This window comes from Acipenser ruthenus, chromosome 4 (genome assembly GCF_902713425.1).
Source record: "Acipenser ruthenus chromosome 4, fAciRut3.2 maternal haplotype, whole genome shotgun sequence".
NCBI lineage: Eukaryota > Metazoa > Chordata > Actinopteri > Acipenseriformes > Acipenseridae > Acipenser > Acipenser ruthenus.
In genome coordinates, this window is record NC_081192.1 from 72,882,403 (window position 1) to 72,899,245 (window position 16,843).

At 38.1% G+C, this 16,843-nt stretch overlaps 2 protein-coding genes across 3 annotated transcripts; both read left to right on the plus strand.

Annotated features, from left to right (window-relative positions):
- Window positions 1-222: 222 nt before the first annotated feature.
- Window positions 223-8,759, plus strand: LOC117400580 (dynactin subunit 3-like). The gene is made up of 7 exons (XM_034000740.3): window positions 223-457; window positions 1,554-1,638; window positions 2,264-2,350; window positions 5,413-5,496; window positions 6,016-6,074; window positions 7,003-7,062; window positions 8,235-8,759. Exons 1-7 carry the CDS (start codon window positions 356-358, stop codon window positions 8,304-8,306), a joined length of 549 nt encoding a protein of 182 aa, XP_033856631.1. The 5' UTR covers window positions 223-355; the 3' UTR covers window positions 8,307-8,759.
- A 2,196-nt stretch (window positions 8,760-10,955) lies between these two features.
- LOC117400579 (ribonuclease P protein subunit p25-like protein) lies at window positions 10,956-16,100 on the plus strand. Of its 2 annotated transcripts, none has more exons than XM_034000738.3 (2): window positions 10,956-11,113; window positions 13,752-16,100. In XM_034000738.3, exon 2 carries the CDS (start codon window positions 13,777-13,779, stop codon window positions 14,368-14,370), a length of 594 nt encoding a protein of 197 aa, XP_033856629.2. In that variant the 5' UTR covers window positions 10,956-11,113; window positions 13,752-13,776; the 3' UTR covers window positions 14,371-16,100. The 2 variants fall into 2 exon arrangements, with proteins under 2 accessions (XP_033856629.2, XP_033856630.2); XM_034000739.3 differs by having other exon boundaries at window positions 13,755-16,100.
- Window positions 16,101-16,843: the final 743 nt, after the last annotated feature.

Here is a 16,843-nt window from a genome sequence, read left to right on the forward strand (position 1 = left end):
AGAGATTCATATATAAAAAAATAGCTTTAGCTTGATCACACAATAGCTTTCTGCTATTGTGATATCAAGTTCTGCGACGGTGTTTCGACGATTGATTAAGTTTCACCAAAGAGTTTCACTTCACCCTCCGGAAACACAAAACAAAACAAACAAAAAACCTCGGAAGTTATGCTTCCATCGGAGCTTTCCGCTACTGTGATATGAAATCCTGCGACGGAACCGGAAGTTGGGATGGGAAAATGTGTATACGACACCAGCAACTGTTGCTAGCTTCACACAGCCTGCAAGTGCCTATGATCAGTTTCCGGCTCCTGTTGTAGTCTAGCTAGTAACAACAATATATTTGCTAGTAAAGATGGATAGCGAAACAGGTATTGAGAGCCTACGGCTGCGGATTGATGACCTGGAAAGGAAGCTGTATGGCGACCGAGGAGTCAGGGGCAGCAGATTGGCGAAGGTAGTGGAGTCACAGGGGTTTCGAATAAACGCAGATTCTTAAAACAGTACTAAAGTTACAAATGCATCTTGACGTGACAGCTGAGGCGTTTTTATTTTCTTCCTTTCCCAGTATGCAGGTCTAACACTACAGATGCATACGGCAGTTTAGTTATAATAAGAATTATATGACATGACATATGCTGTAACATGATATACGTGGTGTTATTTATTTAATTACGTTTATTAAGGTTATTGTGTAGCTGTCAGTGTCGGTGTTGTTCATTATCGGGTGGGGCCGTGACTGAGATAGCTAGATTTGGAAGCGTTCAGTGTCTACATGCTTTTCTTTGATTTAAAAGGTATGTGTTTTATGGTGTAAACGTAGGATACTACTTAAGCAATAAGAACTAAATGTATTTTGTATGTAATAATACTCAAGTCTGCAGATATATCGTATCATTAAGCTTGCTGACGATATATTACGAGTTCCTGTATTTCTAAACCTAAGTTGTAGCAGGATAGATGATCCAGAACTTCAGAACGCTCAATCACAATTCTAAAAAGTACAATCTTAAGGGAAGACAGATATTTCAGCGAATAACTAAGGCACTAGCCACAGTGATTGTGCTGCCCTGGTTTCCTATAGTTTTATCTATCTGGTTAGACTTTGTTATGATTGTCGTTAATGCATGAACAGTGAGTCTGTATTTGGATACTGAATATATACTGAATATTTGTCTATGCGTCTGTGAATGCGTTTTTTGTGGTAACTTTTTGTATGAATAATGCAGCCTTATTGTTCCAGATAACTGAGAGAAAAACAATATGTTACATCTCAAGAGTTTTACCTGGTAAAAATAATTGTAATAAGTAACTAATGGCAAATATGTGTACAAAGCTTAAGCCTCAAATATTTCATATACCCCTGGATTGTTTTGTATGCTCCTACTAAGGCATTTCTTGCTAGTTTTATTATATAGATTTTTTTGTGTGTTTTTTCCCCCCATTTCAAAATCACAACACAAATACGGAGCGTAGCAGGTCCTCGAATACACTACTTTATGTAACCTAAAATGTGAACAATTTAAGACTCTCTTTCTGTGTTTTCTTGCCAGTGTGCTGATGCTCTGGTTAAAGTCCAGGCTTCCTTAGGCAACACTGCTAACAAGAGAGAGCGTGTCAAGATACTGCACAAGAAAAGTAAGTGATGTTTATTATCCCCTGATGGGGGTGCATATCCCAGGCAATGAGGTAATAGTGGGTGCGGCAGTATGTACATATGTAAATGTGTGTATTCATCCATCTGTCACACTTTAGATTTTTACTTATATCTAGATAACCGTAAAGGACATTCTCTAAAACAATTATCAATAGCACCATACAAAGGGGGTATATGGAGGCGATCAGTATTTCTGTCTGTCTGTCCATCTCTCTATATATCATAATTATATTTTTATGTATATCTAGAGAACTGATTTTCAATTTGTGATGAAAGTTCATAAGTCATGGTGATCTATTTTTTTCATTACTGTATATTGATAACTGTCATTTTGTATGTACCTGGCAAACTTGATTTTATTCCAAAGTTACTTTACCAAGAAAACCTCTCCTTTCAAAGGGGTCCTGGGAAGCAAGGTGAAAAGCCATACAGAAATCAGGATTTCTAGTAGAGTATTTCCACTTACTGTTTTCTTAATAACGCTAGCAATTTTCTAATTAATGAGCTGGCCGATTTTAATGTATTCAGACACAATACTGGCCAAAATGTATGTTTTTCTGCCGCGTATTTGCACACGATCAGGTCTCTTTTTGTCTCTGTCTCAAGTTGATGATTTGTTGAAGTACCTGGACCCTCAGTTCATTGACAAGATCTCTGTTCCAGATGCCATGAAAGTGGAATTCATCCTTGCAGGTATGAGTGTATATTTCTCCACTTGTGTGTGTCATGTATGCAATGCTCCAGATTAGCTGTGTACTGCTTGGTTTACGCATTCAAAAAATATGACTTGCATTTGATAATTACATTTAATGCGTAAAGAATTGCTGTACAGCTTGAGTTTGCATGTTATCGAGCTTCTTGTACTTTGTTGGTTCCCAGTGTTTCAATGGTCAATTGTAAAGTTTTGGACGGGGCAGTCACACTTTTGGAGTACTTTTCTTGGGAAGCTCATTTTGTCCTGTTTTTTTATCCCCGAGCATCGTTGCGCCGATAACAGAATATTGTATTTTCATGCTGGCTGCTGTGTTACTACCATAAGTTATTACAATACAGTGACGCCAGATGTGACTAAAGGTAGTCCCCACGGAAATCCGCGGTAAAATTTCCTAAAATCTTCAAAGAAAAAAGAGTGTTTTCAGCAAAATTCTGCAGCAATGACTTTTTAATGAAAAACAGTGTTAATGAGTATAAATAAATAAGAAAGTCACAGTTCATTTTTTATTAAATCACATTACTAAAATCTGGAGAAATCACAGAACAACGTTTTATGGAAATCAAACAAGAAGAAAAACATTTTAATTTTTTTTTTTTTTTTTTAATTTAGTCGTTGCCAATTATTTTTTATTATTTTCTCCCAATTTGGAATGCCCAATTATTTTTAGGCTCAGCTCTACCGCTACCACCCCTGCGCTGACTCTGGAGGGCGAAGACGAACACACGCTGTCCCCCGAAGCGTGTGCTGTCAGCCGACCACTTTTTTTCACACTGCAGACTCGCTATGCAGCCACCCAAAAGCTACAGTGTCGGAGGACAACGCAGCTCTCGGGCAGTTTACAGGCAAGCCCGCAGGTGCCCGGCCAGACTACAGTGGTCGCTGGTGTGCAGTGAGCCAAGGACACCCTGGCCGACCTAACCCTCCCTCCCCCCGGGCAGCGCTCGGCCAATTGAGCGCCACCCCCTGGAAGCTCCCGTCCTCGGTCAGCAAAGGAATAGCCTGGACTCGAACTCGCGACGTCCAGACTATAGGGCACATCCTGCACTCCACACGGAGCGCCTTTACTGGATGCGCCACTTGGGAGCCCAAGAAGAAAAAAAAACACATAAAATAAAGCAAAGAGAGTTCACATAATTTGTGAACTACTTATTTTCACATTTAAAAGGTTTCAGAATGTTTTTTTTTTATTTCTTTAAGTATACATTTTATGTTGTTTTAAGCAATAATGAAATATAATAGTTTCAGGTCTCCATGTGCCCATTTAATTACTGTACAAATTGCATTTACATTGATAGTTAAGTAGTCCAACTGTATGATACAAATAGTTTAAAACAATAAAAAAAGAAGACTTCTGTCCTCATTTAATTTTACCTTCTTTAAAAATATCTAAATAAGCTGTCTTAGAGGCTTTAATTTGGTGGTCCCTTATTTTTATTTCTGTTTTAAATGTATTATAGAAATAGTATATTTTATTGAACAAAGTGGGGTGGGGTCAATCCCTTTTAAGTTTCTTTAAATAGTTTTATTTCCAAATGTTCTTTTTAACATATTTTTAAGCCAACAGATATCACTTAAACAAATTAAGGAAGATTTAAATAGTATTCCTTTCGTAAGTAAAGAAGTGACAACATTTAATTTGATCAGAAAAGGAATACGATTTAATCTTATTTGTTTTCACAATCATTACAGCTTGATCCATGTCTCAGCCTGTACTGTTGACTCAAAAAATAAACTCCAGCCAAGATCAGCAAAGAAATTAGTCTTCTTAAAATCTGTAGTTATCTAATCAGATAGTCAGAAGATGCTTTCTCGTGGTCATTGATTGGTATCGAAAAATGTAGATTCAAAATAATGGAATAGGAAGGAAATTTCATCATGTAATTAACACATTTTTAACAGGTTCCTTTCCTTTTTAAGTGATACCCGTCAGCTTACTGCATGTTAAAGGGGGAATTTGGAAATACAACTACTCTGAGAAACTTTAAGGGTTTGCCTACATGAATTACTGTTTACTATACTTAATAACTACTTTAGAAGGAAATTCCTGTTTCTGAAACCAGGGCAGCTTCAAAACAAAACTCAAAAAAGCTGATTCTGTGAAAAGGCCATTTCACCACCTTTTAATAGTAATAGTTTAAGTAGAAAGTGGTTGGAAAAATTGTCCTAGTATCTGTTAATCACAGCACACTAATGATCCAAGCAGAAACTGCAGTAGGAAAAAAATATATACAGAACAAATACCATGTCATATTAAATGGTAAGAAATTAAATAGTTTGAAAAAAAAATTGAGTCACTGAATATTGAGGTATGTAATGTTTTCATACAGGAAGGGCCTGGTTTGCAGATTGGACACTGGAGGGGGAGGGAGTGAGAGAGAAAGAAATCAAATAGAGAAGATGCAGTTTCTTAGAAAAGGGACTAGTTTTTTTGTGAATTGATTATCTGATTGTGAATTGAGAATTTGATATTATTGAATTATAACCATACTTGTGTAGAAATGAAATTACAAAGACAATAAAATAATTTATTCACAAAAAGTTTTTGAAAGTAAAAGATTCCTCTTTGAACATCACCATGAGTCTGTGCATTCACTTTTAATGTTATTAGATCAAACATTAGCTTGGAAGTAGCTTGGAAGTTGAAAGTTTGTTCACAATATTTCCATACCCCATAAGTTAGCATTAAAGTATGTACAATATGTACTGAAAGTACTCATAACTTCAAGGCAATGTTGCATTTTACTCGCCCAAAATACATTTCACTCACATAGTGTCTTGAAAAGATAATCCCCCCCTCCCCTCTATGAAAATACACATATCCTCGGGTGCAGTTAAACCACCAGGGATCTGGTTTGAACAAGGTCCTAGATAGGAATGGACTAAGGGCCACAAGTGAGTTCCACTGGTCTAAAGCGACATACTCTGAAGAAACTAAAAGGTTGAAATCAGCAGGCTTCTTTTTTGTTGCAACTACCTGTATTTAAGAGCTCTAATTATCGTGTATTGACCTGCTAATATGAATGCTATCACTTTCTCTCAGAGGAGGAGTTCATCCTCTCACAGGCAAGCCTCCTGGAGCAGTTGAGTGGACTGCACCCCCTGCTGGACAGCTCGCACATTAAAGGTACAGTGCACACTGGCAAACTGCTCAGCAAGCAGTACTTTCAAACATTAAAAGATGTGTTTTCTATTGACAATTACAATGCTAAATGAAAAAAAAAAAGTGAGACACTCCATGTTAAATCTTTACAGGTGGTGAAGGACATTTGGTACATCTGCATGTCATTGTTTGCCTTACTTTTATTGATTTTTTATGACGCAGCCCAACATTAGTAACTTATTGTAGTCATTTGTTTCTAGAGTTCTGTTGAATGTCAATGGAACAAGGGTGGCGGTCGCCAAACAAACAGTGAACATATATACTTATTTATTAATTGTCTAGAGCATAGCTCCGGTTTGTGTGCATTTTAAAGTAGCAATGTGAAGGTGGTTGTGGTAGAAGCTTTTATTCAGTCAGACACTTAAGTGCAATTCAGAAGAAGCTAAGAACATGCCTTAAACCATACAGCATGGCTAAACATGTCTTAAACCATACAGCACGGCTAACTGGTCAAAATGAAAGTGTTCTCTTTGTCCTGAACAGTGGTCCCTGAGCATGCATACAAGCTGCAGTCCCTCTCACAGATACACGTCCAGCAGCAGGTATGTTCTTATTGTAAGGAATAAACCAATCTTTCCATTTTTAACTGTTTCAACACTGCACACGAGTGTACAGGTTTAGGAAAGATAACTCCACAGATGAGTAAACCAATCTAATATACTAATATATGCATATTTGTTTTTCATTGAATGTCTTTAAACTTGTCTTTTTAGGCAAAACACCATATCTGTATTTTAGCACTACAGCATAAATATAACAACTTATTTGAGCTGGGGTATAGATTTATGTAAAACAAAATTACATCAGTTAGGTATATGATGGTAAAAGGGGACTGTAACTTAACATTCTATGCTTTTGTGATTACCATGGAGATGCTTCTGTGATTACTTTTGGATTTTACTCGAACTCCAGTCAAGTTTTCCTGACCCCTTATTTGCTCTAGGCTAAATTGATTGAGTTCCCTAATCTTCATCATGGGTAGCTTTTAGCCCTGTGCTGGAAAGAGTCAAATGCATGTTAATTATATTAATACAACTAAGACCACATATGTGTAAGGAATACACAGTTCTTTATGTTATTGTTGTGTGTTTTAAGGGGAGTTTGTATGAGCTATCTCACTGTCTTCTAAAGTCTTAAAAAAATAGTAAAAGTGCAAAGAAATCAGTTTCCTAATAATAGAGAGTGGTAATAATCAGCACTAATCGATGCATTGGGAACACTTTAGTGTTAAAAAGCAAAGCATAAACAAAATGTAGACTCTTCACAAAAGCCTCCAACTGCAACATAAATAGCATTTGCTAGTAATATAAATAGATGTGAGGCTCCAAAGAGGGAACCAGGACAAAAATAAAACCCATGAGAGAGTAATCCATTAATTGTTGCATCTCTACAAAATCCTGAAAAGGAATAATCATTGAAAGGGGTTAAGTTCTGAGCTGCATGGGCTGATTCCATCATTGTCTTCAACAGGACCAATGTAAAGACCTGACCGATGATGTGGAGGTGCTGTTTGAAGACTACAACAAGATGGTATCCTTTACAGCAAGCTCCTGAAACAGAACACATAGATGTGTTCAGTACTGTAGCATTATTAGCAGCATGCATCCTGCACCCTATTTCCTAATAATCATCCCTCCCAGCTGGATCAATATGTCATGCAATCTTTGGCCTTGTGGTGGTTACCCTTATTTGTTTATTTTTCACTGATCATTTCAAATGTTTTTATTCAACCAGGCCTCCTAAGTTAAATTTTATACTACTTTTATTATTGTTTATTAGTAGTAGTCATCATGTTAAGTAGGTAAGCCTGCCACACTTTCAACATTTCCGAGAAACCATTTGATTTTATACCTGCAGATTGTAGACTTTTTGGCATAAATATTCCTCTTGCATATATACAAATTTCATTTAGTTTGAAGTGATGTTTGCGCTCTCTGTGCCATGGGCATGCTTTGTTTATGTTCTCAAACACACTAGTACTAATGTGGTTGCTTAAGGATGCATTCACACAAAAAAGAAATGAGCTATTACCATTTAAACATGGTATACACATAATCAGAATGATTAAACAAATAATCCATAAAATAGTTTATTTTATTTTGGAATGGCGCTAACACACAACCTGTACATTACTATGCTATTAACTTGCTAAGCATGCCGATACAGTTAAATATATATATATATATATATATATATATATATATATATATATATATATATATATATATATATATATATATATATATACACACACACATAATAGCAAAACCGGGACGATTAACAATTTTAATGTTTCCAACCAGGACAAAAAATTGAGACTGAAAACTGACAATCACAGTTTTCCCGGGATGTCTGGTAAACCTAATGTAGTCCGTCCGTCCTCCGCCATCCCCCCACCCCCGTGACATTTTTTGTTTTTTGATCTACTTGTTTCCACAAAATATGAACTAAACTGCAAAATGTTTACTTCCTAGTCAGGTTACCTTGTATAGTTTGTTTCTTGTGTGCAGAAGGGCCGACTGAGGTTTAGCAAGCGATTCAGACTCAGACTTCGGTACATGCAGAGGCCAGTAACTGTTTGAGATTGCACATCTGTGTGCCTGTCCACAAGTAATTAACCATTTTCACATGTACACAAAACTTTTACAATGTTCTACATCTGATAATGTTATTTAAATATTCTCCTTAATGTCTGCTGGAAGATGTTCCTCCTGTCCAAGCAGTTTTCGCAGTGGGATGAGATGCTGAGGTTGTTGGAAGCATCCAGCAAGTGAAGGTGTTGGAGGAGTGATGTCATCATGCCATTCTCTGAACAACTCTCCCTAAAAAAAATAAAATAAAAAAGCACACTTTTCCCCTTCCTGAGTGCTTGTATAGTTATGTGTACATGGTGTGTATATATGTGCACACAATGTCTTTTTGTTAATTTTAGACAGAGTGCTTACTACTTTGCTGGCCACTGTTCTCCGCAGCAGTGCACTGCACTGTTAGTGACGGCTGTAGGGTAGGGTATTGTAACAGTATAGGGCTCATATAGCCATGCATTCTCCTTCGTAAATGGGAAAGAGAAATGAAAGCTATTCAGCTGAGAGTCAACAGAGGGGGACTGGATCAGAAATGTCTATCTGCACCCTTTAGGTATGATGACTGATAATATACCTGTTGTTCATCAGAACTAAAACTGTATTTTATAAAGGACCACATTAAACATAACTTATTAAATCCCACTCGTTTGTTTGTTTGTTAGATTTCTTTACTTACGGTTGTATTTGAAAATTCAAAGCTTTCATTCATCACTCAGGAATCTCCATTAGAGGGCGCTACAACCTGTAAATAACAACAGAACGTTCAGATGGTTTCACATATCTTACTTCATTTCCTAAAGCAACACTGGATATTCTAAGATTAATGCTAGTCAGCGTATGTGAGACTAGCAAAAACAGAAGGAAAGATTTAAATATTTTAAAAAGGTATTGTTTACTGCTTTCTCATTGGAATAAAACCCTGAATATTGTTTATTATCTTGGTAGTATACAGTATTCCTAATGCAAGCAACTAACAGATGGTATGGCCTCCTAGTCAGGGTTCTCTATTAGTTAAGAAAGTTATCTTTAAGTGTCAAGCTTCCAAATCGGTGAGGTTCTTGTGGAATAAAATGTTTTCCATCCCCCTGCACTCCAGGATATAAGAACATAAGAAAGTTTACTAACGAGAGGAGGCCATTCAGCCCATCTTGCTTGTTTGGTTGTAGCTTATTGATCCCAGAATCTCATCAAGCAGCTTCTTGAAGGATCCCAGGGTGTCAGCTTCAATAACATTACTGGGGAGTTGGTTCCAGACACTCATAATTCTCTGTGTGAAAAGTGCCTCCTATTTTCTGTTCTGAATGCCCCTTTATCTAATCTCCATTTGTGACCCCTGGTCCTTTTTTCAGGTCGAAAATGTCCCCTGGGTCTATAGGGAGAACATAGCCACATAGGCTGGTTTGTGTGGGTGAGATGGGCTGTCGGGAATACATTATGTGCAGTGCATGGTGTTAAGAGTTACTGTACACCTTCTCAGTCTATGACTAGTCCAGCACTGAGAGTTGGTGTTCTCCTTGTAATAAGTTTCAAAATAAAGACCTCATTCACATGGCCAGGCAATCCCTCTATTAAGGGAATGGGGGCGTTAGTGTTAGGGTTATAATAAAAATTCGTATATAAAATAGAGCGTGCACATGCCATGTACTGTAGATCGTATACCCTTTAACTGTCAGCACCGGCGGTCTCGTACTTCTTGGATGACTTGGCCATGCGCATAACATCCTTTCTGCCGGTGCCGATAACATAACTAGAACACTTGCAGCGCATGCTGAAATTAATTTTTACTTGCGTTTCGCACTTAATCAGCTCAATACTGCTTCGTTTTCATGACACTTCGCCAGTAAAACCGCGCCCGGTCCCTGGACGCATAGACTCACGCACCAAAAACACCTGACGCATATGACTGCAGGTTAACGTAATTGGATATCCGCATAGATGCAAACAAAAATCACTGAAACAAGTCGCCGTAAACCAGTAGTATACTGTTGTACCGCGAGACAGTGCATCAGACACATACTACAGAATTATCCTAACGAGAAAATCAACATTTCACACTTTACGCATGGATTTTCAACGTTTACTCAAAAAATCATGACAAATGTGACAAGAACCTTAATATCGGGATGATCCTGATTTTATTGGGACGTCTGGTCACCATAATAATAGCACATATTCAATTAGAAAACAATGCAATTGTTTTTAAGTGTGGGTGTGTATTTCTGATCTGCTTAAATAGTGTAGATAAATATATTCTTTATTTTAAAAATAAAATGCTGCAGTAATACTGGACACAGTGGCCTGTTTTTGCAGGCAACATTCCCTTTCCCTAGTAAATATTATATGGGCAGTTTGCCCAGTGTTAATTCCAAAGTGTAAAATCTAACTTGTTTAATGCTGTATAATTCAGTGGTACTCGACAAATATAGGTAATCTGCAGTAGAACTGCCTCAAAAATACAGCAGTTTAGTTCTGCAGAAGGGCTGCGACATACTTACTGAAGCAGGAAATATGCTACAGGTCACACCCTTAGGAAGCAATGGACTATATCCACAAAATTCATCAGGAATGATTTTATATGATTATATAGTTTGGTATTAATTTAACTGGCGCTGGCTTCTTTTAAACAGTTTAGCATGCGGACATCATAGTTTAAATAATCACATTCCCATCTCTGTTAAAAGCAGGGCCAATAAGCATCAGCTGTTAAATGAAAATAAAATGTCCATGTGCGGACTGCCCCGTAAATATACAAATGTATTGGTTGCGAAATAACATGGAATACATTGGACCACCTACGTGTGGCGTATTTTTCAACAATAAAAACTACAACTCCCACCTCCACAACTGTGAAACCGCAACATTTTACAGCAATGTGCTGGCTGATTTTACGTAAGGAAGAAAGACAGCTTTACGGCTACAGTGGGACTGTGCACAGCATGTTGCATCGTGAGCTGTGGTAGAGTGGAAAGCATTTTTATTAGATTAGCTTTGACGAGGTGAGTTCTTGTATTGTTTCATATCTGGCAGACGTATTGGGTGTGTAGTTTAAGCCCTGTTCACTTACATTTTTATATCTGTATCCTAAGTTGCGGAACATACTAACAACGTCTATTCACACACGAGTTGGCGTCGTACAGGTGTTGTATCGAATTCTGTTCCCCGTACAATTATGTGCAGAGCTATCTTTTCCCAGTCACTGTTGAAAAGTTATAGCATAAATCGACAAGGCAGCAATGCAAGTTATTATTATTCAAGAAATCTGCGCTTTCTAAATAAACGGACAGAGCTGTAATCTTTTAAAACGCATGCTTATATAAATACGTGTTCTTTCATGATGAGAACACATCTTTAAATTTGCCATGTTTGTAAGTTATTGATTGGTGTTTGAACTGTTTGTATTTAAAGGCATTTTTTTGCGGTCGAAATGCGGCTCTTCGAACTTCCCATATATTTAATTACACAATGAATAAGTTGTGTGTGTGTGTGTGTGTGTGTGTGTGTGTGTGTGTGTGTGTGTGATACAGCAGAAGCACTACAACAGAGTATACGTCGCTACTCAGCCCTGCTTCAAGCTTGACAGTTTATACATCTCTACTCAGCCCTGCTTCAAGCTCAAGACAGTTTATACGTCGCTACTCAGCCCTGCTTCAAGCTCAAGACAGTTTTGATGGACGATTTCAAGATCTTCAGTTGAAAAGACCTGAGATTAGATTTGTGGTTGACCCTTTCAGCACTGAAGCAGACTGTTTGAAGTCCCCGTTAGTCACTGATGAAGCAGCTTCTCAAACGGAAATCATTGAACTTCGGGAAGATGACAGATTGAAGTCTATTCTAAAAGAGGGAATGCTTCACTTTTGGAGCGCTGTGCCAAAGGAAAACATACCCAAACATAAGGCATGCTGCCCTCCACCTTATTTCAATGTTTGGATCAACCTAAGTTTGTGAGTCCATTTTTTCTACTCTCAAACATGTCAAATCCAAGTACAGATCTGTTCTGACTGATGCACACTTAAGTAAACTGTTGCCTTCAAGCACAATGGAGTACAAGCCACATTTCAAGAAAATAGTGTCGTGCATGCTAAGGACATTTTATTGTTGTTTTTTTCTAATAAAAAAATAAACAATAGTTAGCTACTCGCCCAAATAAGAAACAAAAACAGAACTATGCTTTTTATATATACTAAAAATTTATTTGTTTGGATATCAATATTAAGTATGTACTGGGGAAAAAAAGAAAGGTCAGCTACATTTAATATTGTGTGTGATAAACTTTTCTACACTGTACATTTTATTTTCTTGGCTCTTGGTCTGTGAAAGGTGAGCCACCCCTGTAATACTACCTCTAGCCCCAACCCCAACCTTTCATACGAGGAAGTCAAGAAACATTAACCCTGACTTATTTAACCTAATCATTTAATAACAGTTTTTATTTATTATTAAAAAAAAAAAAAAAAAACTCTGTAATGGTGCTTTAATTTGCACAACATTGGTGTAAATGGGCATTTCGTGACTGTGTAGCCCAGACTTGGATCAAATTATTTACAAGACCAGATTTAACTTAATGTTATTAGGAAGATGTATGTTTTGTTCACTATTGTATACACAAAGAAAGCTTATCGCCGGAAGATCAGTTTTTGATAGTGTATACAAGTAGGCTTTTCAATCCTGTAGGTTAAAGCTGATTTTAGAAAAAAGATTATAAAACTTGAGCTCTTGTGAAGATGAGCCAAAGCACGGTTGTAAATTAATTGAGCTCCTGTTGCATAGTATTTGAACCCATTCCAGGTTTTATTCAGAGCTTCTTAGACCCTTCTGACCTTGTTACTGTAGATATACACTGATTCAAGCTCATCTGAAAATGTGGAATGGGTTGAACTACTCTGCAGTTAGCTTCATGTACCATGAAGCTAAAGTTAACCATAGCTGAAGTATAAGCTAGTTACCATTGAAATGGCACAGTGTATGTATAAGCAAGCCAAAGAAACGCATTTGCATGTGATGTATTGCCAGCCAAATCTTATTTGTCGAGTCACTGGCTTTGGAGTGAAAAAACTAAAAAAAATAAATTGGCCATTTATTTATCAATTTACTACCAATGCAGAAAAACTGGCTGGGGTGGTGGTTCTTTTTTTATGAAATTGTGACTGCCTAGACTGGTCTGACATTGATATTTGCTGTATAAATCGTTCGATTTACCCTCTAAGCCCAATAGAATCTCCAAACAAAAAAGTAAATTATTATACACTCTTAGGATTTCAGGGTTAAAAACTAACATTTATTCTTATCCAGTCCCGGGTTTCAGAATGACCCTCCTTTTAGATATATTATTGAAATGACCACCTGCCAGAAATCGGTTTCCTGCTAAAATCAACTCTGAACTGACCATACTAATCAAAGTATGCTACACTTATCACAAAGTCTCACTTGAGTCTGCAGGTTTAATATTAGTTATTCATGCACTTATTGGTGATGGACAATTTATTTAAGAGTGGCCTGATTATTTAAGTAATATAATACATTTCGGGGAGTTCTGAAACCCAAAATTGTATGCAGTAGTGGTGTGCGTTTCTAACACTGGGCTTCATTGCATTAAAATGATAATGTTGAAGATTTAAGTTCTCCTGTGTTTCTCAGCAGCTGCAGGGTGTGAGATTGAGAAATGGAGAATTACCGCAAGGCTCGTACAGTGGAGCTGCCCTGCCCCCCTCCCTTCACAGGGCTTCCCCCCGACACTCCCGAGGTGAAGGTGAAGGATGGCAGCAAGATCCGCAACCTGATGGGCTTCGCTATCGGGCGCATGGAGAGCGAGGCGGCACGGCACATCCTGTTCAGCGGCACCAGCAAGGCTGTGGCCAAGACTATTTCCTGTGTAGAGATCCTGAAGCGGCGCGTCAAGGGGCTGCACCAGCTCACCCGGCTGCTCTACCGGCACATAGAGGAGCAGTGGGAGCCGCTCGTACCTGAGGCTGGACTCGACATCCTCACAGTCAAGAGGAATGTGCCCGCCATCTGGGTGCTGCTCTCCAAGGACCCCCTGGACACGGCCGAGCCAGGCTACCAGGCGCCAGGCTGCTTTGATACGCTCTGGGCACAAGCTGTCAAGGAGGAAGCGGGCCAGCAGGGGCAGAGGAGAAAAAGACAGGGAGGTGGGGGTGGAGGCAGAGGGAAAGGGGGCAAGTCCTCCACACCCAGCAGGGGCGGTCGAAAGGAAGCTCTCGAGAGACCCCAGAGTAGAGATGCGCCGCAGGAATAGGGGCATCTCTTACCATTCTAGGAAATATGTTGAGCAAAGGGGATATGCTCTGCCATACACATGCTTTAGGACAGGTGTTTGTTAAAGGATTTGGGTTCTGCTAAAGTGGGTTTCCTGTAGCTGTAGTGTAATCCAGTCCTATGAACATGCACAGTGTTTGACTGGCAGCAGGTAGCTTCAAAGACTAGGAATGTTCTCCAGGTTGTATCTGTTATCCTCCAACACCAGCAATCCTACATTTCTTTGGTAAGGTTTTGGGAATGTCCCAGTAAAGCCACAATACCAAAAGCATTGAGACTGAACTAACTATGATGCTTCACTTGTGGATGGAGTAAATTGAGGCTATTCCATAGACCAGAACAGATGAGGAACCAGACTTCGTCCCTTATCTTCAGTCTTTGGGTGACCAGTGAAAGTGGGATTCGACTGCATTTAGCTCTGTCATGTATCTGTTGCCATTTATTAGCTGTATGGGAAAGTTTCAAAACAGGGAGACCTAAAAGTATTCATCATTTGACGAAAAGCAGAAACATCCTCCACATCAGGAATTCCTGGAAGGTTTGGACTGATGTAGCTGATTACATCAAACTAACCTGCATTTTTGATTCCCAATGTTTTGGGTATTATTGTTCTTGGTGAAGATGTGGATTTTTTTTTTTTTTTTCTATTTTGTTTTTGTAGCACGTCTGGTTTCCTTCCTTTGTTCTCCTTATCTTGGCACAGATATACAATATGGCTTTTTAAACTAATCAGATTTATTAACATGCAGTATGTAATGATACAATATTGTAACAGCTTTTTTATGACAAATAACCATACAAACCATTGTCATACTCTGGTGAGCTGTTCTGAAGGTATTTCATTTGCTCAAACAGCCACAAATCATTATAGATTAGATTATGACACACTAAAGAATTTATGTAAATGTCCAATTTAAATCACGGTAGGAAAGCGTATTCTCAAAGATAAAGCTAAAAATATAAGTGTAACTGCAGTCAATATGAGTTGACCACAAGGATTAGAAACGGAAATATCCCACTCCTGAACAAAACAAACAAGATAATTTCAACTCCTTGAATGGTCTCACAAAGACAGTAACTTTAATTGAAACTGTTTTCCTGTCCCTGCTGTACAGAGTGTGTGTAATCAACAGGTGGATTTTCTTTGATATTATTTATTTTGGTTTCAAGGAGAGCACTAGTTCTAAATTGGATTGCTGTATTTTATGCAAATGCTGTGTGTTAAAGTAAAATTTGAAGTAAAGCTTCAGCTTCAGCTTTGGTGGCAGAAACTGGTGACAGTGGCAGTCCTAGCCAAGACTTGGAATCATTGGAGGAGCCAGAAAATTGTGACCAGTCAGTTGGGAAAATGATTTATGCTTTGTGTCAACTGACTGACTCCTAATTTCAAGCTCCTGATGCAGAATAAGAATTCTCAGATTTCTCATTGATAACTTTGGTAGTACAGAAAGAAGATTTACTCCAAGCTGGATCTTCAGTTCCTTATGCTAATTTTTCTAATTCAAGCACTATTAATCAGTAGGTCTACCTGTTTTGCAGCTAGAGAATTTTTTTAAGACACTTGGTGGAGGTAGATCTGGGCATCATTAGCGTGGAGGTCGTGGGAGATAAAATGCACAGTACTTTTAAATTTATAATACTTTTCATTGTTCTGTAATTGAAATTTGAATTCAGTGTTACTGTAACTACAATAAAAACTAACAATTTGCATTTGGCTTGGAATCCTGATAATTCAGATTAATGATAATTCAATCATTTTTTGCTGTTCTCTTGAAATTTGAATTAATGAGAATTGACTGTATATGAATCCTTCGCAAAATTACACAACGTCCTACATTTTGGCCTTGACTAAGTTTAGTGGCCTTGGTGCCCTCTACAAATTTATTGAACTGAAGGCCATTTTGTTTTTGCCAATTTAGTGCCCTTTGAAACAGTACATTAGGCAATCAATTGCCAGAGGTGGGTTGCTGTGTCAGGAAGCTATTCAACAATCCCCATTGCAGTCCTTGAGATGAAATTATGGCAGGTATGGCCCTCCTTGAGGAGTCCAGTTAAAAAGACATTGATAATTAGTTTTATAGTAGCAATAATCCTGATCGGGTTGACAAGGTGTAACATTCAAATTGGGCATTTCAAATATTGGCTTTAAATTTTTTTTAAGTACTTTGTAAAAAAAATATCATATTTCATTGATTAGTTAACTGGCTGTCATTGGCCATTTCTGTCAGTCTTAAGCATTGCTGGTTTTCTCCCAGAATATGGAGTTCCTTGGCTAATATAAGATGATGGCTGTTATCAGGACATTAGGCAGTGTGAGCTCCAAAGAACCACCATGTACACATTTACAGTAACGTCCAGGGGGCACAAGGTCACTGTCTCAGCTCTGCAGCCTCACAAGCCTCAGTTGCAGTTTGTTAATCAAATGAGAGGAGTTTTGCATCATATCATTCAAA

Excerpts from the sequence above, each read along its gene's own strand:
- LOC117400579 (XM_034000738.3), top strand. The coding sequence starts at position 13,777 with ATGGAGAATTACCGCAAGGCTCGTACAGTGGAGCTGCCCTGCCCCCCT.
- LOC117400580 (XM_034000740.3), top strand. The coding sequence starts at position 356 with ATGGATAGCGAAACAGGTATTGAGAGCCTACGGCTGCGGATTGATGAC. Across the intron at positions 458-1,553 it reads GGGGCAGCAGATTGGCGAAG|TGTGCTGATGCTCTGGTTAA; the intron begins GTAGTGGAGTCA and ends TTTTCTTGCCAG. Across the intron at positions 5,497-6,015 it reads GGACAGCTCGCACATTAAAG|TGGTCCCTGAGCATGCATAC; the intron begins GTACAGTGCACA and ends TGTCCTGAACAG.